A 24,178-nucleotide genomic window follows, 5' to 3' on the forward strand; every position below is an offset into this window, starting at 1 on the left:
TTGATATTTTTTATTCCAGTAAAAGTATTACTCATCAATCTAGTTGCGTTGACACTCCTCAACAAAATGGCGTAGCCGAACGCAAGCACTGTCACTTACTCAATGTAGCGCGAGCCTTACTTTTCTAAGCTCGTCTTCCTAAATGTTTTTGGGGAGAGGCAATCTTAACCGCAACCTATCTCATCAATATGACTCCTACGTCTCTTTTAAAAGGTAAAACTCCCTATGACCTGTTTTTCCACATTAAACCACAATATTCTCATTTGAGAGTTTTTCGATGCTTGTGTTTTGCTTTTACTCATGCCCAACGACCTTCTAAGTTTGATGCTCGGGCTACTCGCGGGGTATTTGTTGGTTATCCATATGGCCAAAAGGGGTATCGGGTCTATGATCTTGCTCTTGATAAAGTTTTCAGCTCCCGGGATGTAGTCTTTCATGAAGTTACCTTTCTATTTTCTCAAATTTTCGCTGCTGAAAATAACAGTGTCATACCCGCTCCCCTTGATAGTTAATCTGATCATACCATCGAGTTGCCCTATTTTCAAGATGTCGAACCTCACCACAACGTGAGTGCCACACCCCCTTCCTCTTCTATTGATTCTACACCCTATTTTGAACATATATCACCTCATTCCTCACCAACTCCAACTCATGTCTCATAGTTACTTCAACGGCCTACTCAGTCCACTCGCATTCCTCATTACCTTCAAGATTTTCATGTGAGTGCTACACTCCCTTCTCGTTCTAGCCCTTCATCCACCTCAGCCGTGGTCGAATCAACAAGTACTTCTCACCCATTATCTAATTTTCTTTCTTATGATCGTTTATCCCACAACCATTGTACTTTCACAACATCTCTTTCTCTTGCCAAAGAACCACAAACTTTTTTCAGGTTTTCAAGATCCTAAATGGTGAGCCGCTATGCAAAGCAAACTTGCTGCTCTTGAAGCCAATCACACTTGGACACGACAACCTCTCCCACTGGATGCAAATGGGTTCACAAAATTAAGCTCAATCCAGATGGCACCGTGGTATGTTACAAGGCTCGCTTAGTTGCCAAAGGCCATAGTCAAATCAAAGGTCTTGATTACCATGATACTTTTGCTCCTGTTGCCAAATTGGTCACCGTTCGTCTTCTTCTTGCTGTTGCCGCTACCCAAGGATGGCATCTTCATCAACTTGACGTTAATAACGCCTTCTTACATGGAGATCTCGATGAAGATGTCTACATGTCTTTACTTCCTGGTTTCGGCTGAAAGAGAGAGACTCGGGTATGCAAGCTTCACAAATCTTTGTATGGGCTAAAACAAGCCTCAAGACAATGGTTCCTGAAGTTATCATCAGCTCTTAATGATGCTGGTTATAAACAGTCAGTCAAACTATTCTTTGTTCGTTCGATTCCAAGATAATTGTTTCACAACAGTTCTTGTTTATATTGATGATGTCATATTGGCAGGAAACTTGCAACAAATTCAAGAAGCTAAACAATTTTTGAGTAAACAATTCAAACTCAAAGATCTTAGCTAGTTAAAATATTTCTTGGGAATAGAAGTGTACGATTAGCCAAGGGAATTTCATTTTCACAAAGAAAGTATGCTCTTGAAATACTTGAAGATGCTGGTTTTCTAGGACCCAACCTCCAAAATTTCCCATGGAACAAAATTTGACTCTCAATCAATCAGATGGAGAACTTTTAAAAGATCCTTACTCATATCGGAGACTTGTTGGTCGCTTCATATACTTAACCATTACACGACCAGATCTAGTATATGCAGTGCATGTCTTAAGTCAATTCAAGGACAAAACACGAGTGTCACATCCCGATGCCACCTATAGAGTCCTAAGATATCTCAAACAAACACCAAGCCAAAGAATTTTTCTCTCTGCCTCAAGTCCAATCCAACTAAAGGCTTACTGTGATGCAGATTTGGTACGTTTCTGGGACACTAGAAGATCAATAACTGGTTACTGCATACTGCTTGGTCACTCACCTAGTTCTTGGAAAACCAAGAAATAAACCATGGTGGGTCGATCAACTGCCGAACCAGAATACCACTCCATGGCAGCAACTTCTTGTGAGATTACTTAGCTAAAGTATGTTCTTAATGATTTAAAGATCAAACATCCACAACCTGTCACACTATACTGTGACAATCAAGCAGCTCTTTATATTGCTTCGAATCCAGTCTTTCACGAACGGACAAAAGACATTGACATTGATTGTCACTTAACTTCATCAGCCAGCTGACTTATTTCACCAAAGCATTGAGCTCATCGCAATTTGAGGCTTTACTTGGCAAGTGGGGTGTCATTAACATACACTCTAACTTGAGGGGGAGTGTTAAGGAAAGCACAATCAAATGACTTGATTACAACAATCTTTGATAATTATAGGATTGTATATGGTCAACATAGTCATTCTGTTTTATTCCATATTTGTAAATACATAAGCAAGGCAATAGCTTAATGGTAGGCTTTGACATAGGATTAGTTCCTTGAACTTCTTGTATAAAGATGTACGAATTCCTCAATGGAAGATAAGTGAAATTGATTCAGCTTTTCAATTTCTTCACATATTCTGTTCAAATTAAGAGTAAATATGAAATACATGTCAGATATAAAGGAATTAGATGCTTATTTTTTAAATTTTCAAAAGATAAATTATAAATAAAATAAAGCACAAGAGTAAAATTTACATCCTAAACAAAAGATAAAAATATTTGTAGTTCATAAATTTAGATTACACTTAAATTACTTATGTATGTATAAGTATTTTAATTTTTTTTTTTGTTAAATCATTAATTTTTTAAATAAGATAGATAATTGCACATGGATCAGATCACAATGGTAAGGTGGTGAAATTTGCCTTTTTTCAAAACATCAAGAGAAAATCTGCAATAGAGGCAAATTTTAGGATGTTAATGTAATTTACCTAATTTGCTGCAAAAGCAAAACACAGTGGGCAGCGGCTCAGCTGGTTAATTTTTGGAACTAAAAAGTGTGGCTTATGCATTCCTCCTTATATCACACCAACGGAACAGTGTTCCCTGTAAAAAAAGAAAAAGAAAAAAGGACTTTCCTCTCTTCACACGCATTGCTCAGTGACCCACTCAGTCTAGATGGATTACAGGTTTGATTTAATTTTTCTTGTATTTTATCTCCTAATTTCCATTCGGTGTGATTAATCTTTACGATTAATGATTTGGGTCTTTTACCATCTGTTTTTGTTGCCGATTTAATGGGTACAAGTGAAAGAAATTCAAAATCTTTAAAATCAGCAGTCTCAATTTTTCAGCTTTCTTCTTCACCATTACTCCAAGGTAGACGGGTCTCACTTGGTGTGCCAATTTATGTTGGTAAAAATCTAGTTTAAGCCTAATCAATAATGATTTGATCGACTGACTCAAATAAATTTCAAGTAAACACAGAAAAAATCAGGCTTTGTGATTAAGTTCTTTGCCTTAAACAAATTAAGGATTTCCCTGTTGATAATTAAATGAAGAGGAAATGGAATAGAACAGAATATGTATTAATTCAAATAAATTGTCACTTGTCACTAGTTACATGAACAAAAAATTAAAGAAATACAAGAATTGACAGAAAGAAAAGAAGTGGGGGTTAGAAAAAGCAACTGGTTTAATTTACTCTTAAAATGCTAAATTAAACTACTCTTAGATAAACTCTTTGCGAGTGTGATTGGTGGTTGTTGATGTCCTTTTGTTCTGCCTTCAGCCTCCTTTTATACTTGCTTCTTGACCTGACTCTTGATCTCGATCTTCCTAGATTCTCTGATTTTCTGCATACTTATCCCTTCATTCCACGAATTTGAATTTCAGATTCTCCCTTGATCAATTTCTTCCTTAGCTCTTGCCCCAGCACTTTATTTATACCACAACGGTCAACCCTTTATACTTTTTCTACGTCATCTTATGACACGTCATCCCCATGCCTTGTCAGCATTCTATCGACGGAGGACTCCAAATTTTTAGCACCAACAATTACATTATGTTTTTTCCATTCCGCACAACAAATGTTCTAAATATATCCTTAGCTCATAATTTAAACAGACACCACACAAGACACATTTACACACATCACAACAGTAACTCTGGCATATCCAACAATTCACCAAGACATTTTTAGCAATTCTTTAGAGCCAATAAGCGATGAAATGATAAAAAGATTGATGGAAGCTGATGAAAACTTCTTTTTTTTTTTGGTTCGCGATCAACGATGATAGTAAGTTTTTATCATGATCAAAAAAATCTTAAAATATATCATATGAAAAGTTTTCATCATTAATTTTTTTTTCGCAATCCTATGGAAATTAAATTTAAAAATAATAGCAGTTCTTTTGCTCACAAAAAAAAATAATAATAAATAAACACTTCCACATGTAAAAGATCACATTTTTATTGTCGCATTGGCTGTAAAGTCATATTCTTCTCTAAATTTAAACTTCTATGATTTTGTAAATCTTTCATCACACAAATCAAGAATGACGGAAGTAAAATATAGTGCAACAATGGTGAGAGTGAAAAGCAATAGGAGAACAATATAGGCCTTGGCGTGATACTTTTTTTTTTTTTTAAAGGTGTGCACTGAGAATTTTTGTTCCCAAAGATGTGTACAGAGAAAATTTAATTTTAAGATTTGTTATGTATTGATGTCTATAGTGGTCATTTTGTTTAATGGTAAAATTGTAATAAAAATTTAATTTATTAAGTGTGTGTACATAGAGTAAATGATGTGCGAAAATATATTTACCTATTTTGCATCCACAAATGCATTTATAATGATGTGGTAAGGGTGAGAGGTCCAATATCATTGAATGTTTAACCAATCGAAAATCGACATTTATCAGATTACATCATTGTAGTTAAATTGTGAAAAATTTATGAGTTTCAAACATTTTTCAAAGACAAATATCTCTTGTATTTTTGTCTATACATAGATTACACATTTTATTTGAAAACAATCACATAATCATTTATAATTTGTAAAATAAAATACACCGTTAAATATTTTGTTCAAATTAAGAGTAAATATGAAATGCATGTCAAACATAAAGGAATTATATGTTTATTTTTTAAATTTTCAAAAGATAAATTATAAATAAAATAAAGCACAAGAGTAAAATTTTCATCCCAAACAAAAGATAAAAATATCTATAGTTCATAAATTTAGATTACACTTAGATTACTTATGTATGTATAAGTATTTTAATTTTTTTTATTAAATCATTAATTTTTTAAATAAGAGAGATAATTGCACATGTATGTAAGGTGGTGAAATTTGCCTTTTTCAAAACATCAAAGAAAAATCTGCAATAAAGGCAAATTTTAGGGATGTCAGTGTAATTTACCCAATTTGCTGCAAAAGCGCCGGCTCAGCTGGTTAATTTTTGGAACTGGGAAGTGTGGTATGTATGCATTCCTCCTCACATCACACGAACAGTGTTCCCTGTCCAAAAAAGAAAAGGACTTTCCTCTCTCCACACGCATTGCTCAGTGAACCACTCAGCCCAGGTGGATTACAGGTTTGCTTTAATTTTTCTTGTATTTTATCTCCTAATTTCCATTCGGTGTGATTAATCTTTACGATTAATGATTTGGGTCTCTTATACCTTCCGTTTTTGTTGCCGATTTAATGGGTACAAGTGAAAGAAATTCAAAATCTTTATAATCTGTTGGTTTACGAAGATTTGAATTTTCTCTCTTTTCCGGCCTTTTCTCAGCAACCAAACAGAGGTTACATATTACTGGGGAACTAGTGTTGGCAATGTGTTTTGGTTTATTTGTCAACTGAATGTGGGTCTCTTGATTTCATTTATTATGTTTTGTTTTGTGGGTTTTTCTTTATTTATGATCATATTGATTATCAATTGCTTTGTTGGTGTAAGAGATTAATAACCATTATTTTGATTACACAATTGCATGGACTGAAGTGACATATAGGTTTTGTGTGGAAATATACTCAACTTTTTAAGCAAACCCCAAATATATGGCACACCGGAAGAACCACTATGCTCGCGAGCTGATCATCTTAGAACAAATTTTTTTATTTTTTGGATTGTTACTGTGTATTTGAATTTGGGTTTTGATCATTAAACACTGTCAAAAAATGAAGTTACTTGGTGGTGTAGTATCATACTTGAAACATTTATCTGACTAGTGTATTTCAATATTTATTTTAGTAAGGGGTTTCTCTTTTCTTTTGTTTGGCAGTGGAAGAGTATTTAGCAAAACTTTGCTTCCCTTCATAAATAATAGCCTTCTATGGAGCCAGAAAGGTATGCTCTTCAGTTCTGCGCATCTTGTCTGTTGAAGTAGGGATTTTTTTTTTACTCTTTCTGGTTTATAATCAATATTACTCCATCATTCTGTACCCAAAAAAAATATTAAAAAAAATTTACTCCATGATTTATAAATTATAAGATGTCATAACATACCAATTAGTCTTTTCGATTTCTTATAACTATGAGCAATCAACAAACATACCCCAAACATCTTCTGATTGATGAGATGATCTGAGCTGTGGTCCAATCGCATTTGAAATTTTTTAGTACACCAAATATATATATATATATATATATATATTTTTTTTCTATCAGCCAATATCATAACAAAGAACAGGCAAGGTACACATTGCATTGACTGACTGCTGATGGGAAATGAGTAGTTTTGTACCAAGATATTTATGCTTTTTACTAGGTGAATAAGAATTATATTGCAATGCTTCTTCTGTATCTGATGATGCTGGAAACAAAAGCATATTTGTTTCATTGTGGCTTCCAATGTTAAGTTATTTTTGTTATTTTCCTTTCGGCCCCCTTGTTTTCCTGATAACCAAACAGCCCTTAAATATAGTGTTACAGGTGAAGAAAAAAATAAAATGTTCTTACATACAAACTACCTTATCACATTAACATCTAAGTATTCAAAGAAGCCTTCCCTTGCTGCTGTGTACTCCAGACTAAGTAGTGCAGGTTACAGATTCTAGTTCCATCTGTTATAGAAATCACTTCTGATGTGACCCTTGACCTGTTTGATGCTTGACATTAAAGATGGAACCACTATTGGTATCAAGATTGTTATTCAAGTCAGATGGTGCTTCACTTTTTGGGACTCTCTATCCTCCTCAATCTCCTCTCTGCTATGAAAAAAAAAAATTAAAAAAAAAAATAACCATGTTTGTGGGGGTTTGCAAGCCACAATTGCTTACAGTTGTAGGGCACTTGGTTTTCTCTTGAACAATGTATACTTGACAATCCGTTTTTACTGAAAACGTGAAGGATGCCATGACATGCGTTCTAATATAACAAATTGATATTAGTAGCTAGTTGATTCTATGTTCAATTCAATTTAGTCATTTTTAATTTTTTTTTTTTTTTTTTTTTTATCACATTGCAGCTTACTGTAAGTGTAATCTCATAGCTTTCACAATGAATATGAATTGCAGTTTTTCAATAATAATTTAGACCGCTACTTGATTACTTCAGAGCATCTTTCTAATTATAGAAAGTTTTTAGTTTGGGTTCTCTTATTTTGAGTTGTAAGACACATTTTGACAGTTTGTTAGGTATTGTTATGATTCATAGTTTCTTACTAGAAAAAAATTGTACTAATTTTATTGAATGGTTACACTGAAAGTCCACTTATGATAAACCTGCACTTTTTTTTTGATAAATAATCAAACTTTATTAGAAAAGTATCAAAATGATGCAAAGAATACAAAAAAGGAAACCCATGAAAGGGCCCAAAAAGCATTAACGAACAAATCCTTCACAAAATCTACAAAAACCAAGACATCAGGATCAACCGAACGAGTAGCCCAACTGTGCTACTCCAACAAAAGCCTACTTTCTAACTAAGTAACTGAAGAACACACATCCTAAAAGATGCGCCTATTACGCTCAAACTAAATCAACCAAAGCAAATAATGGGAAGCACGTAACCAAGCCTTTCGGTGCTTCTTCCCAATCCTAGCCCCACCCTAACTCTACAGAACCCCTATCACAGATCCTAGGTGCACCCAAGCCATGCCAAACAAAGCAACAATCAAACTCCACAATTGAGACGCAACCGAGCAATGAACAAACAAGTGATCCACTGTTTCCACATCCCCACGACACATAGAACACCAATTCACCAAAATATACCCCCGACAAATCAAGTTATCAACAGTCAGAATGCGGCCCAAAAATGTTGTCCAAATAAAAAAAAGCAACCTTAGAAGGTGATCCCGTACCCCATATGCACCTCCAAGGAAAGATAGCACCATCACCACCCGCAAGCACGCTGTAAAAAGATGACACCAAAAAAACCTCTTTAGATCTCGGACAATCCCACACCAAAGAATACACCCCATACCTCCCCGTTCTTCACTACATACAAGAAACACAATAACTCTACCAACTGATCCACCTCCCAATTTTGAATGTTGCGACGAAGATAGACATTCCAAACAAACGACTATCCCTGCATAACCCTAACCAAAGCAACCATTTCCTCTCCATCAACAGAAATGGCATAAATCAAAGGAAACATGTCCGCCAAAGTCACACCACCACACCACCTATCATGCCAAAAACGAACCCTATCCCCTACCCCCACGTTCAACCAAATCCTATCCCAAAACTCCTTCCACCCCAACCAAATCCCCTTCCATAAACTCCGGCCATGACATTGGCTCACCCTATTTGAACACCACCCCCCCACTGCCAACCTATACTTCGCCGCCACCACCTTTCGTCACAATCTCTCCCTTTCCTCCACAAAATGCCACAACCACTTTCCCAAAAAAGCCTGATTAAACCCAACCAACTTTCGAACCCCCTCCTTCCTCGGGACTACAAATTTGCTTCCAAGCGACCAAATGATAATGAAACCCCTTCCTCCCACCACCCCATAGGAAATCCTATTGCAACTTTTCCAACTGCTAAGCAACTGTCACCGAAATCACATGAACTGACATAAAATATGTCGGGATGCTGGAGAGAACACTTTTGGTCAAAGTAATCCACTTTCCTTTTGACAAGTACTAACACTTCCAACCTGCCAACCGTCGGTGCACATGATCCACCACCCTATCCCACACCCACTTTTTTTTTTTCTTTTCTAATTTAATATAATATGTTACTTCAAGCAGTGTTTCATTCATGAAAGGAAGTTGTGAAATTTTCACTTCGTTATACTTGAAGAAACTTGTTTCTTACGCTATTCAAATTTTCCATTCCAGGTTAAATTCTCCCGACACTTCAGCGATTCTATTTGAAGTTTTAGGCCATCAATTACAGTTCTCTCAGGTAATCAAGCTTTTGGTAGGCTGTTTGTTCATTCCATTCTCTCCTTTTTTGGGTAGACTTTCATAATGTTACTTCATAATATGATTTTCTGGTCAAGTTTGTGTCTTCACCAATTGACTACATGAGTTCTGCCCTCAGGGATGATATTCAGAGTCTTAATTCTGTTATGACAAGATCCAATAGCTTGGCCTCAAAATAGAAAATTGCTGATATTCCTTCTTAGTCAAGAAGGTGTATCTGAAAATCCTTGCATATATTGAATATAAAATTGTTTGTAATATAATGAAACAAGCCTTTTGCTCTCATCGAATTCTAGATTAAGTCTTCTTGTTTCCCAACTAATCTAATTACACTAATCAAAATGCTCTTGATGCCTGCTAGATTTAATGTTTCAGCTACCACTATCCATTTCATGATACAGATTATTCGATATTACATTTTGTTGTACTAAATCTCTTGCCTATCTTTTAATAGTTTCCTTGTCTGTGGAAATTTTGTTGTAATCGTGCTAGGATCCCAATTCCAAGCATTTGGGAACTACAGTTTGGGATGCATCAATGGTGCTTGTCAAATATCTGGTAATTTTTGTAATCCCTTAAGCAGTCTTTTTGCATCGAATTCATTAGCTCGCTTGGAATGTTTGTGCTACAGGAATTACCTTTCCTTATTATTTTTTATTATCAATAAATATCCATACATCGTCATGAAGTAGTTAGATTTGGTGGAGAGCTATATTCATCTTGGCAATTGTAATTAGATGTTCAAGGAATCCATATTTTTTATTTTATAAATCTTTATTCTTAATCATTTGGCTTGGGGGTGTTTTCCTTTTCAAATTTCTTCACTGCTCTCTCCTCTTTTTTGGGGGAGTGGGGGTTTGAGGAAGCATTAGTCATGGCTAGGATGCCAAAGCATCAAAATTGATCTCTTCAATCTCTTGAAATCTTACTTGATAGCATACTCACTGAAACTTATCATAATCAGATTGAACATGTACTTAGGACTTTGCCATTTAAAGACCATTTTATTTTGTTTTAGTTCAAACTGCTGACACTTGGGTAAGACAGTTTATTTTGTAAGCCTTCTTCAGTTGACTTGTGACTTCTAGAGATTATATTTGGAGTTTGTTAGATGGACTCCTCTAAATGTATGAAAAACACTCAACACTTGAGTAAGATCACTGGATATGCATCTGATATGTGTAGTTGACCATTCAGCTAATAAGTGTATGCCTTGTTTGGGAAAGGCTATTAATTGGCTTTTTAGGCTAAAATCTACAAAAAGACAAAATAGGCTAAAATAGCCAATAAGACAAAATGTCACATCAAATCTATAATCATTTCACTTTTTCTCTTACAAACATCACATCTAATTACAAAAAAATCCATCTTTTCAAACACAAAATTTTTAGCCTACTAAAATAGTTAAAAACTAAAATAGCCAACTTCCCAAACAAGGGCTAAAAGTTAACCATAAAATTATAAATAAAAGCTCACATTATGCATAAAATGCTCTATGACAACTTGTGAACACCATTTTACCCTAGAAAATAAAAAATTTATATCAATAAATATGAATATTTTGTCATGTCCCCATGCCTTGGACATGAGATTAGATAAATCAGACATTTAAACACATGCCCATACCCGTGTCCATGTAACATAGTGGTTAGATTTAGCATTGGCTACAAATTGCTAATCTACTTTGCATATGTTAAAGTCGTATGATTGCCATTAACCATAAAACAAAGCCTTGTTACCCCAAGATTTCACCTATTTATTGTGAGACAACTATCAAATGGTATTAAATTGATTTAGGGGACTTCTACTTATGTGCTCGTTCAAAAGAGTTTGTTTGGATAAAGAAAGGTTAGGTATTGCTATGTGTTTCACTTGGTTACCACGTCAAAGTTAGGACTAAGGTATTGAACACCGGACAGTCCAAAAAGGAATTCAAGGTGGTTGGGTTGCATTAGATGCAGTTAGTTGGTCAACTGGTTTCACATAGATTTGGTCCATTCACCAGTGATGCAAGTAGTTGCATCTTTGTTCCCCTCCCCCACCCCCACAAGAGCAGGCTCATAAGAAGTGGGCCTTAGTGTCAAACAAGTGATGCCCGTACTTTAGCCCCTGAACTAGTAACCCTCAAGAACCTCCCCTAGTTTATCTTGTGGTAGACTATTTTTTCAGCCACACATAGCGAGGCCAATGCAGTCTTGCCATTGGGACACTGAACCACTTAGGATTCCTAAGGCCTTCGCACCTGACCGTGGCAGGCATTATAACATCAGGATGTATTTGGGTTTGTTTGTATCTTTCATATTCGATGTTTTAGTTTTTTGTGTTTTCATAAACAAAAACAATGAAATGTTCGAAAACACGCAATTTTTTAAAATTCAGAAAATAACTTTAAAGTATTTCCTAAAAATGGGGTATTTTTAGAAGTTTTTCCTGATAACGGTTTGCAAAACAAGTATTCTTGTTAATTTTTTGTTTTTCTATTTTTGAGAACAGAAAATAGATGACGAAGATTGATACCAAATGCACTCTTAGATTCGATTGACCTGTGACCCTCTTGGGGATGGTTAATTGCCTCATGTTTATGGTGTGCCTTAATCATTTAATTATCATAGTTATGATTGGTGCACGTGGCAATCTTTTATAAAGAGTTCCGACACGTACTTTTGAACTTTTCAACAAATGGTTGGTTGGGCCCATATAAGATAATTGTGGCATTTTCTCATAATGATGCTTGTCCTTCAGCTTTTCAACATTTCTCTTAACCTTATTTGCCCATCCACACCGTGTTGTCTGATTATTAAATAAGTATTTTATTTATTTATTATTATTATTTGTAAAACTCTGTTTGTGCTTGTGTGCATGCTTGTGTGGCTCAGGAAAAAAATTGCAGAAAGGGAAGGTTTTCCCCTTCTAAACTGAAAGGAAAACGTGTTATTGAACTTGGGGCAGGATGTGGAGTGGCTGGTTTTGGTGAGTGTCTTCTGTTTTTGCATAATTTCTGATATGAATGTTATGTTGGGATGGCTCTAGTTTACTGTGATCTATTGCGAGGGGAATAGCTTAGTGTTTAGTGGTGTGGTTTTCAGGCATGGCATTGCTAGGATGCGACGTAGTCTCCACAGACCAAACAGAGGTTTTGCCATTGCTAATGAGAAATTGTGAGCGTAATGCATCAAGGATCATGCAAATGAATCCTGGTTCAGGTGTGCTTACAAGTTTCTGGTCTTTCCTTTTTCCTTACTTCTCTCTGAATTCAATTTCTTATCTAAATGACCATCATATATAATTGGTGTTCAACTGATATCGTCAAAGTTGTCAAATGTCATTGCTTTCTTACCTACTGTGGTAAAAAAAATTTACCGTTCTCTTACGTGAAAATTTTGTTTCATGTAGATTCCTTGGGTTCCATCCAGGTTGCAGAGTTGAGCTGGGGTAATTTGGATCAAATAAAGGCTGTTGATCCACCGTTTGACTACATCATTGGCACTGATGTTGTAAGTTTCGTTAAATAGGATTCGCTTATGCTTTTGTCATATCCTTTGCAGATGTCGAAATTAAGTCATTCAGACTTCAAATTTCTTAACGTAGGTTAGATAAATGAATGTATTACATGTTTGCATTATTCATCAATAACATTTCAACTAAGCAAAAGGATTTCAAAATTTTGTACTAGGTTTATGCAGAGCATCTCTTGGAACCACTTTTGCAGACAATGCTTGCGTTGTCCGGACCAAAAACCACTATTCTGGTAACTGTTCTCCAGCTACAAGTATCTTTTTGCTTCTTAATCTTTTTATCTGTTTCAAAACCATTTAACAGCTGAACTCATTTGTTTAGCCAAATTTTCATGTAGTTGGGGTACGAGATTCGTTCTACAAATGTCCATGAACAAATGCTCAACCTGTGGAAGAGAAACTTTGAGGTGAAAATTGTTCCAAAAACAAAGGTACACGTTATATTTAATTCTCGGGACCTCTTTACTAACATAGCATACATGTCAAGTTTTCCTTTGAATTGCTAACAATACATCAAACCAGTTTTCGTGTCCAATTTCCAAAAAAGAAAGAAAAAAGAAAACAGAAAATGAAAGCGACAATTCTATTTGCAAGGAAACAAGGCCTTCCTGAAATTAATTTTGGAATATTTCCTCCTTTGTAGATGGACAGTAAGTACCAGCATCCAAGTATCCAACTTTTCATCATGGGCATAAAGCCTCCAGAAGGAAGCGTAGAAACCACGAACCAGGGGATTGATCGGCAAATTGATGAGATTGAAACTACAGAAACCAATCATGGAGAAGACGAAGATGGTGATAAAAGTAGTTGCATTGATGGATTGGATGATTCTGGCAGCAATGAAGTCAAAGAAGATAGCATGGTAGTTCCAAGTATTCAGAATGATAATCTTAGCGAATGGGAAGCAAGAAGATTTGGCTCTATGGCAGCTAGGCTTCTTCGAGATGTCAGCATTACTTAATTATTTCAGTTTTTGTATTTGTGGCTTGTTGGCTCTCTTGTATCGCCCTTTATGAACAAGCATTAGGAATGCTATCAAAGTTTTTTTGAACCACGAAACTTTGTATACTTTAGCCTTTTTACTTGGTGTAAATCATATTGGCCTTTTGGGAAGTGGGTTATAATCCACTTCTCATATTATAATCCACTTCCCTCTCTCACAAAAAATAACTTTTAACCATCTTCTCAAAATAGCCCATTCTAATGTTGCTTCCTTGTCAGTTCATTATGCTACCCTATATTAATGAATGCGTGCTTGTTGAGTATGCTAGAATCCAAAAACTAAGTTAGAAACAATGAAATCCTCAAGCCTGATAAATTGTAATATCAAGAAAATGATAGGCACAAAAAAAAAAAAAAAAAAAAAAAAAAAAAAAAAACAACAACAACAACAACAACAACAGGCTCCAATAACTGAGCATGAAGATAATCCAATTAAGGTCATACTATTGTACAGACAATTTTATTCAAGAAGACATTGAAACAATTTGTGAATGGTTGCGTGTAATTTGCTGTAGAACTTGACTTCTATTGAAGTATGATGATGAATTACTTGTGTGAGATACATTCAAAGTCGAAACCAAATCCATATGAATTGCCAAATAAGAAATCAACGGGTCTGCCCTAGACTTGTCGATAACAAACCTCAATTGATTAGACACTACAGTGGGAAATCGCAACAGCCTCTTATGTCCCACTGTCGTGCCATTAGTCACTTCCTTCCATTGCCCTTTCTCATTTAAGCTATCAAGATGGAACTCAACAACACGTTGCCCCATCTGAATCGGCTCTTGAATGTGTAAAACATTGAAAGTTACTGGATCTTGAAACTCTAAATACAACATCCAATCCGATTGATTTTCTTCTGAAGCCCAGTAGGAGTACATACCTTCTTCAAGAACATTCCGAGAGTCATACTGAGAATCATCGATGCCTTGTCTTGTACTGCTCGCAGAAATGAGGGCATTTTTTGCCAAGTTTTGGGAGAATATGGATGCTCGGAGCTCGGTGAATTCTTGAAGAACTTGAATATCTTCATTGGATATGAGACCTGATGAGTTTGGGGGTACATTTAGTAACAAGAGACAGTTTCTGCCAACTGATTTGTAGTATATGTCGAGAATAGTCTGTGCGGATTTCGGAAGTTCAGATGCATGCCAAAACCAACCGGGTCTGATGGAGACGTCACACTCGGCAGGTACCCAGTCATGACCGAATGGATCTCCACCTTTTGCATACCTGTCATATACATTAATGGCGATGAAGTGAGGCTCTTTCACTGTCCAGAACTCCGAAAGCATGACAGATTAAGAAAAGAAGATGAAGATTAAACGTTTTTTCATCATGTGTTTAATCTTCATCTTCTTTTCCTCGTTCCTTTATGCACTATATTTAAATCTTTGATTTGTCAGGGGAAAGGAAAATGAAAGAGAAATAACATTACCAGTTCATTTTTTTTGTTGGTGGCCCCAAAAATAAAAATAAACATATTTATGCAAATACCTATTCATTACTTCTCATTCATAACCCAACTACAAAAAGATTCTTCTACTAAACATAAACAAATGGAGCATAGTGTCTTTTGAAGATTCAAGAAAGAGGCATCAAAGAAACATCTAAGATAAAATAAAAAAAAATTAGAATTTGAAATTCTTGGATATGACATAAATGGTTAGTGACTTCTACAAGCTTTTCAAATGCCAGAGAACACTCACTGTCAAAGCAGTACAGATGCGAACACAGGACACAATAGAAAGATGGGCACGCTAACACAAAAACTCTTAAAAAATCTAACACCACAGATAGAGACTTAACAACAAATACACACATAAAAATAATAACTAAATTCATTTTTAACATTACAAATACATTTATATTTTATTATATCAAAATAATAAGAATTTTTTGTTATCCAAATTCTATATATTGGAAAAGAAGTGTGAACAAGAAGTCCAAAAATCTATTTGCGGGAAAAAAAAATGGACGTTTTGGCTACGTTTGTTTGGCGGATTAGGTTGGATATGATTGCTAGTTTTGGCTACGTTTGTTTGGCGGATTAGGTTGGATATGATTGCTAGTGAGGGAATGGTTAGTGAAGAGATTGTTAATGTGAAGATAGTTAGTGAGGAGATAAGTAAAAGTTTGTTTGTTTTGATGATAATTGTTAGTGAGGGAATTGTTAAATTATTTTTATATAAAATAAAATATATATATTTTTTATGTAAAAAAAAAAATGTAAAAACAGATATAAAAAAAAAATCAGAAATAACAAAAAAAAAAAAGAAGAAGCACTGTTTTGGTAAACCGGCTGAACGACCAACCAAAAGTCCGGGAAGACAACCAGATACACTATAATCTCCGGATTTTTTTTTCAATCCCACCTTCTACCAAGCCAAGCTAATCTGCCCACTGGGGGGGATTACTAAACTGAATGGAGTATCAATCCAGCCTCTTCTATCACCACCAAACACGCTATGGGTAGGATCCATAGCCAACCTAAGCCAATCCGGCCTTTGAAGTGGGGAAACAAATATGGCCTTTAGGCGGTAGATTTCCCAAAATTAAAAAGCCTAAAGGAAGAGATATTAAGGGATATAAATCCACATTGTTTTGATTTTAATCATTTGCTCTCATGTTATTTTCTTCAAACTTGTGATATGTTGTGTGTATAAATTATATATACATGTGCCCCTAAAGTTTTCAAAACATGTCCCATTTTAAAAATGTTAAAAAATAATAATGATAAGATAAGTTTGGAAGCATGTCTGGCATGTGTTAGACACGGACATGACACATTCTTAAAGTGTCATTGATTCTTAATGGACATGACACCTTCTTAAAGTGTCATTGATTCTTAATCCATAGTAAGCACATTTACAGAAGTGAAGTTTGAAAAAGAGGACTCACTCAGTATCAGTGTCACCAATTTTAACAGCACTCCTGTTGAAAATAGACCAGCAAGAGGGTGCAGCAACACCGGCCTCGTCTCCAACCCACCTGACATCTGGACCAGCATCAGAGAAAATGACCGCCTGGGGCTGGAGTTGATGAATGAGACTAAACCAACAATCAAAGAAATACTCCATGTCCTTCTCTCCCTCCCCTTTTGCACCATCCAACCACACCTCTGTTATCATGCCATATCTGATCCGATTTCCAAAAAAGAAGCAAAAACAACTTACCTCAATACTCTTTATTACAATAGATGCAAGCTCTAAAGTTTTCCCAAATACAGAAGAAAGCCGAAATCAGTTAGGGCACATTTGAATGTCATTAAAAACTGAATGGTCCATTGTGGTTTATATGGCATTTTAAAGTATGAATCCATTATTATTTCAAATAAGACAATTACAGAGAATTTAGGGATTAGCTACAATTGAAGGTTTACAACGATTTGATTCATTTTATGATTTTATGTCGACAGCCAGCTTTTGTAACAGAACAAAATGGGCAATGCAAATTTTCATGCCAGCTACAAATGCAACAAGTGAATCATAAAAGAGGAATTGCTATTTCTCCAGAAACACAATCAATCAGCTTTAACCAAGACAAGTTAATCAAAATCGCTAAACTGCACTTGGATGGATGAATGAATTTCAAATGAAGGGATTTTAGTAATAATTTTAGAAAAATACAGGAGATTAAGATATTATAAATGGGAAATTCACATTTAAACTACTAAATCTAATTTGAGTTTGTGTCAACTCCTTTCATTTCAAATCCATAAATCCAAATGCAACCAAACTTTATAAACATCCCTAACAATTGCACAATTGCTCAATTGCTCAAAAACTCAAATAACCCAATTACCATCATCACAAACTACCAAAAAAAAAAGTCAATCACCCAGAACATGAATTCTCCAAAAACATACGCAGATCAAAACAACCAAAACAGAGCTCAAAGAATTACTCAACAAACAAAGCAAAGCAAACCCATTTTACAAAAACCAAAATAAATCCCCAAAAAAACATAATAATAAAAGTCAACTGCTTTGTTTTTACCTTGTGAGCAATTCAGTCATCTGCCCCATATAGAACTCATTGTACTCAAGAGTCTTCCCATAGCACGGCTCGTGCCGATCCCATGGCGAAAGATAAAGCCCCAGTTGGACACCAGCACTGTGAGCAGCCTCGGCCAATTCGGCCACAACATCGCCATTCCCGTTCTTCCAAGGACTAGATCTCACCGAATAGTCTGTGTATAGAGAGGGCCACAAGCAGAACCCATCGTGGTGTTTGGCGGTTAGGATTATGCGAGAGAATCCATTTTCTTTGGCGACTCTGACCCACTGGGTGGCGTCTAGGGCGGAGGGGTTGAAGATTGAGGGATCGGCGTGGCCTGTGCCCCGTTCGGAGTCGGTGAAGGTGTTGGGTCCGAAATGGAGGAAGAGGGCCATCTCTGAGAGCTGCCATGAGAGTTGCCTTGAGGTTGGGATGGGTATAATTGGAATTGGCGGCGGTCTTTTGAGCTGATGTGGTGATGATGATGATGATGATGAGGAGAGAGAGAAGATAGAGAAGAGGATGAGAGAGGTGAATTTTGAGATGGGTTGGTTGAATTTGAAGGTTTTGAAGGTGGGTTTGTTATCATAAATTGTGTTCTCGATTTTCATGGTGGTTTATGATACTCTCTGCCCTATGAAGCAAGAGTGTTTTGCGTGTGTCGAGAGAGAGAGAGAGAGAGACAGAGAATTTGTTTAGATACGTTTGTCAGAGGCAGGCATTGGAATTTTATTTTTTTTTATTTTTTTTTTTGAACAAGGAAATTACTATAAGAATCCAAGACAGGTTGTTCGCTTGTTTTTGTCCTACGTTTCCTCATTTTTTTATTTTATTTTTAAAATTAATTTTTATTATAAAAAATAACATATTGACCATCACGTAATATAAAAAAATATTTTATTATACACGACTCACATCTTTAATATAAATTTAAATTTTAATATAATAATATATTTTTTTATGTTATATGATAATTATTGTGATATTTTCTATCTAATTATGAAATAATTTAATTTTAAAAATAAATTTAAAAAAAATTCAAAACATAAAAGGTCCAAAAAAAAAAAAAAAAAAAACGACCTTTAAAAGCCAAAGTAAAAAGGTAATAAAATATAAAAAAAGACAAAAGTGTAATTTACTCTTAGTTTATATATATATATATATAAAGAAAATATTAGAGATCTAAAAGACCTATCAAAATTTTTATTAATATCTTATATGAGTGCAGAACTCACACCATATGAGAGATCGTTTAAATCTAATGCGTGTATGAGACATTTTATAATAATACTTTATATGCATTTTTTAATGGGGTACTTACGTGTAAGTCCTAATAAGTGGACTTATTATCTCATAGGTCCTATGGGAAAAATTTGTCATAAAAAAGTTACTAATTGTAAGTTTAAGCAACAATTTATAAAAATCATGACAAAAAAAAGTCGCTAATTGTCAATTTTTAGCAACAATTTTATCAAGACTTATTTTTAATAAGATTTGATAAGAATTAAATCTAACTATTAGAACCTATGGGTAGTTTTGATAGTTTTTTTAAAACAATCACTATTTAACTCAAATTGTTTAATATAAAAAGTGAATCAGTGTTTTACATTTTCTTGACAAAAAAAAAAAAATTATATAAAATAACATGCAACAAGCCATGTGCATATTGGGCTACCCAAAATTGGTAGAGCCCCAAATTTATGAGTTTGGGTTTGTGTGGGCTAGGTTTGGCCCCAAACTAGGTCATGAATCCAACATGGGACTATCAATTGGGTCAAACAAGCCCAAATCCATTGTTGCTGCCTGGTTGTACTCCCTTTCCACCCTTTGGGTATTTTTTTAATATATAAAAATTGCCTTTCAAGATGTTAAAAAAGAAATGATAAAAAGGACTGGAGTGTCCAGTTAGACTCAGAAGACCCATCACATGTTTCCCTCCAGTGATTTAAGTTATTTATCTTATGGTTCTTCGGTTTAAATTACTCATAAAAAAAATTGTATTTATATAACAATCATAATCACATGATTCATCATATTATTCTAAAAAAATAGATGATTTATTTTTAAAATCAAACTTGTCGTTTAATTTTTAAAAGAAAAATATAATAAAATAATTTTATTATGATTATCGGGTCAATATGAATTTTTTTATTTTTTTTCTTAATAATCTACACGCAAAGCCCACGAGATGAACTACTCAGATCAATAGAGTCGCATCACTGATAAGCCCACCAGCTCAAATTACACCCCTCCAATCCATTAGTAGCTTAATTTGAGTTTGGCTGAGCAGAATTTTGTCAAAAGTTTGAGTCCAAATTAGTTGAAAGCTTGAGATATTGTGCTGAGCTCAACTTGGGCTGGACTCTAACCCAATTTGCTATATTATTCCAGTGTATCCTACATAATTATATTACTTCATAAAAATAGTATGTTGATTATTTATTTATTTATTTATTTATTAGACATATATAGTTGCTTTACCTTATAAACATGAGTAGGGTTTCAAGTCGAGCCAGTTGGGTCTAGCCCAATACCTGCCTAGGCCCAACCCAAGTAATGTAGGCTTGACCTACCAATTTGAGGTCCTTAGTCCAAGTCTTATTCAGGCTCCGTTTGGGAAGAAAAAAGCCAGATTTTTTTGGCTACAATACTCACAAAAAACAAAATAGGTTATTTTAGTCACAAAAAACAAAACATCAAATCCAAGCCATAATCATTACAATCCTTTCTCACAAAAAAAGTCAAAAAGCCAAAAAAGCCTTTCCCAAACCAGGCTAAAATAGCCCAGGCTAAAATAGTCAAAAAGCCAAAAAGCCAACCCACTTCCCAAACGGAGGCTTAGTAAATTTAACTTGAGTTTGGTTCTTACTACTCACAAAAGATTGGGTTGATTGAACCTTTTTAGACTAAACTCATACTTTTGAGATGATTAACTTATTTTGAGTTGATTAATGTTCTTATAAATTCTAATAATGGGTTTCAAAAAGATTATAATAAAAAAATAATGTCGTAACGTGTTAATCTTGTAACCAATAATACTTTTATGCAACAATTTCAAAAAATAAAAAAAATGTTTCATCGCTTCAATTTTAAAGGAAAAAAATAGTATATTGCGGCTGAGACATGAAGTAGAGAAAAAAATAATGGAGTGAGAGAGGAGGAGATCCAATAGTTGGAGTGAGAGCAAATACATATAAATTTTAATACATACATAAAATATGGAACTTCAGTTTTAGTTGTTAAGTTCTCTCCTCAAGTCAAACCCAATTTGAGTTGTTTAAGTTCTAACAATATGAAGTGTCTAATGCAACACTTTTTACTAATTTCAAAATAAACTTTTTTATTTATTTAAAATTTTTATATAACCTTTTTATTATTTTTAATTTTTTTTTTTTTTTACAAATTCTAACATTAAAAACACTAGTGACTATATGTCGACATTAATATAAGATTGTTTTGGAAACTAATTATTTTAATTTTTTTTTACTAAAATAATCTATTTATTGCCAAACTTGTCCTAAAATGTAATAAGTTTAACTTTGGCCTTATTTGAAAAGTAGGTTAAAAATTGACTTCTTAATTTTTTTTTTGAATTTTTTTTAAAAAATATGTAAAAAAATAAAGAAATGATATAATTCAAAAAAATTAAAAATCTAAAAAATTTTCTTTCAACCAACTTTTCAAAATAAGTTTTTATTTTTCAAATAATAATAATAATAATAATAATAATCTACAACAACCAACAATTTGATCCGGTTTAGAACCCGACCCGTTGACACTGGGCAACAGATTCAATTTCAAACCAAAGTTTACCAACTCGATCAGACTCAGCATTGATTGATTGATGGACTCCTCACTTTATATAAAAAACATTAAATCAATATCTGAACTAGTACATATTCTTCGATCTAAAAATTAAATTTACTTTTTAAGTTTAAAAATTAAATTTATTTTAAAAAAATTTTAATATGTGAAAAAAAATAATTAGTTGATAAATATTTTTTTTTTAATTGTCAAGTAATTATTTTTTTAATATATCATTAAATCTAAAAAATAAATATAAAAAATGAACTTATAAAATTTTATTTATGGGTATTTCTATTGCAAGAGTACACAAAAGCCAGTACTCGCCAGGATTGATGGCCAATAAGCGAGTACACTCTCGCTTAGCCGCCTCAACTTGGGACCCACAATTCGAAAAATGACAGGTGTCAGTTTGCTTTGTTTTTAGTAGGGCGAGAACATCGAGGCATCGGAGAGGACATTTTGACCGTCCGATGGCGAAAGTGGGGACACAAATCTTGATAATGATTTTTTGGGTAAATGCCACACAAAACACGCACGTAACTTGTGACGTCATCGGAGACAACGAAGCTTTCATGTCCTCCGTCGTCGGATCGAATCCCAGTTACAAGACTTTTGTGCCTCGTTTGACCTCTCTCTCTCTCTCTCTCTCTCTCTCTCCATATCCACTCCTTTTCATTTTAAAATTGTTATGGCGTTTTTATATTTTTTTAATTTTAAAAAATTATAAATTAAAATTTGTTAGTATCTATTTTTATTTTTAAAAATTTTGTACCAAAAGAAAAACATTTTGTTTTTAAATTTTAAAAACTAAAGATGGTTTTAATTATGGCTTATAAATTAACTTTTTGTTTACTTATTATGAAAAACGTGCATAAAAATAGAGAAATAATTTAATTTAAATAAACTAATAAATTAATAAGCAATTTATTTATGATTTTGCCAAGAGGACCCTAATCCATTGCATTCTTTGTCTAACGTTCTTTGATAATCACTCATCACCCATAATCACTATTTTCTTCTATCCATCACCTCTTATCGAAAACTAATTTTGACTAGAGACAATCACTTTTGACCACCAACTATCTTAGATGCTATCAACTACCTTCTTTGGTCACTTCTTCCATCGAAAATCATATCTAACAATTGACAACCACTTCTCGCCGACAATAATCTCTAGTCACCTTAACTTTATTGTTTTTAAATAAATTTTTAAAATATGCATACTGAGTATAGTTTTTTTTTTTTTTTTTTAAATACTAGAAGTTAATAAATAAAATTACTAAACTATAAATGTTATGGCAAATTACACTTTACCCTACTCAACTGTTACATTTTTTCACTTTATCTCCTTAAACTAAAAATTGATATAATGTACTCTCACCCATTTGCTGAAAGTTTTCAATATAACATTTATGTCTCCATTCTATTAACAAAATAGATAATAAAAAAAATGTACATGTAATGTGCACATATCATATTTACATTATAACAAAAATACCCTTTAAGATCTAATATAAATATAACACGTGTACATTACATTCACTTTTTTCATCTATTTTCTTAACAGAAAGGAGACATAAAGGTTAAAATGAAAATTTTCAGAAGATAAAAGGGAATACATTGTATCAATTTTTAATTTGAGGGGGTAAAGTAAACAATAATGATAATTGAGGGGGTAAAGTGTAATTTGCCCTAAATGTTATCAAATGACACCTATATAACCAATTTTATTTATAATTTCGTTTTACAAATTAAAGTGATAAGCAGAAATAAAATTTTGATATCTAAAATTATATTTTCAGCTAATTTCTTTTTCATTTCTTTTTACAAATTAAAGTGATAAGTAGAAATAAAATTTTGATATCTAAAGTTATATTTTCAGTTAATTTCTTTTTCCTTGTTCAAAAAAAAAATGTTAATTTCTTTTTCCTAACTTCAATCCATAGTCTTTTTGTCCTCACTAGGATAAAAATTGCATTACTCCACCATATTGGTCAAACTGGGACCGGCCTTATTGTGTTCTAAATTGCATTGACTTGTAAGGTTTTTGGGATGGAGATATCAAGAAAAATTTTGGTCCATTCTTTTTTTTTTTTTTTTTTTTATATGATGAAAAACTCTTCAGTTTATTATGTCATTTAGTACAAGATGTCATGAATAAAATTTGAATATACATAATTACATACAAATTAATTGTATCGATTAATTTCAAGTGTTTTGCACTATTCTAGAGTCGAATATGAGACGTTCAAAAATTACCTAATAGTAAAGTTTCTAGTGTTTAACCTCTAAAACCATGTATCCTCCAATTCATTAAGGATTCTCTAGCTAGTTCTTGCTACAAAATAATTCATTATAAAAATTCAAAGAAATTAAGAAAAATATTTTGACAGTCTTCATCAGATAGTGAACCATCTTTAGATGCATTACGTGTTCTTCATGAATGTATCATTTGTGGGTTATTATTATTATTATTATCAGAGAATTATTCCGCATCACGTTGGTCTATTTCTGTTTTCTCTATTC

General features: G+C 33.7%; 2 protein-coding genes and 1 long non-coding RNA gene across 6 annotated transcripts; 2 read left to right on the plus strand and 1 right to left on the minus strand.

Annotated features, from left to right (window-relative positions):
- Nucleotides 1-5,311: 5,311 nt before the first annotated feature.
- On the plus strand, nt 5,312-13,955 carry LOC114289646 (S-adenosyl-L-methionine-dependent methyltransferases superfamily protein). 4 transcript variants are annotated; one of them, XM_028233406.2, is made up of 10 exons: nt 5,312-5,528; nt 6,228-6,292; nt 9,241-9,307; nt 9,820-9,885; nt 12,204-12,297; nt 12,414-12,530; nt 12,721-12,821; nt 13,001-13,075; nt 13,181-13,273; nt 13,486-13,955. In XM_028233406.2, the coding sequence occupies exons 2-10, from the start codon at nt 6,279-6,281 to the stop codon at nt 13,801-13,803; spliced, it is 945 nt and encodes a 314-aa protein (XP_028089207.2). In that variant the 5' UTR covers nt 5,312-5,528; nt 6,228-6,278; the 3' UTR covers nt 13,804-13,955. The 4 variants fall into 4 exon arrangements, with proteins under 4 accessions (XP_028089207.2, XP_028089206.2, XP_028089210.2 ...); XM_028233405.2 differs by having other exon boundaries at nt 5,359-5,539; XM_028233408.2 differs by lacking the exon at nt 5,312-5,528 and adding an exon at nt 5,542-5,810.
- Nucleotides 13,956-14,256: 301 nt separating this feature from the next.
- FUC1 (alpha-L-fucosidase 1) lies at nt 14,257-18,661 on the minus strand. Its single transcript, XM_028233402.2, has 3 exons — nt 17,846-18,661; nt 16,749-16,985; nt 14,257-15,080 (listed from the first exon to the last, which is right to left on the minus strand). The coding sequence occupies exons 1-3, from the start codon at nt 18,454-18,456 to the stop codon at nt 14,309-14,311; spliced, it is 1,620 nt and encodes a 539-aa protein (XP_028089203.2). The 5' UTR covers nt 18,457-18,661; the 3' UTR covers nt 14,257-14,308.
- LOC145807427 (uncharacterized) lies at nt 15,080-16,129 on the plus strand. The gene is made up of 2 exons (XR_014350502.1): nt 15,080-15,855; nt 15,902-16,129. It is a non-coding gene; the product is annotated as an uncharacterized LOC145807427 (long non-coding RNA).
- Nucleotides 18,662-24,178: the final 5,517 nt, after the last annotated feature.

Source organism: Camellia sinensis, chromosome 14, assembly GCF_055761805.1.
Source record: "Camellia sinensis isolate YWXY chromosome 14, ASM5576180v1, whole genome shotgun sequence".
NCBI lineage: Eukaryota > Viridiplantae > Streptophyta > Magnoliopsida > Ericales > Theaceae > Camellia > Camellia sinensis.

Excerpts from the sequence above, each read along its gene's own strand:
- LOC114289646 (XM_028233406.2), top strand. Across the intron at positions 9,308-9,819 it reads ATCAATTACAGTTCTCTCAG|GATCCCAATTCCAAGCATTT; the intron begins GTAATCAAGCTT and ends TAATCGTGCTAG. Across the intron at positions 13,274-13,485 it reads AAATTGTTCCAAAAACAAAG|ATGGACAGTAAGTACCAGCA; the intron begins GTACACGTTATA and ends CCTCCTTTGTAG.
- FUC1 (XM_028233402.2), bottom strand. The coding sequence starts at position 18,456 with ATGAAAATCGAGAACACAATTTATGATAACAAACCCACCTTCAAAACC. Across the intron at positions 16,986-17,845 it reads ATGACTGAATTGCTCACAAG|ATATGGCATGATAACAGAGG; the intron begins GTAAAAACAAAG and ends AAATCGGATCAG. Across the intron at positions 15,081-16,748 it reads ATTGGTGACACTGATACTGA|GTATGCAAAAGGTGGAGATC; the intron begins GTGAGTCCTCTT and ends TGTATATGACAG.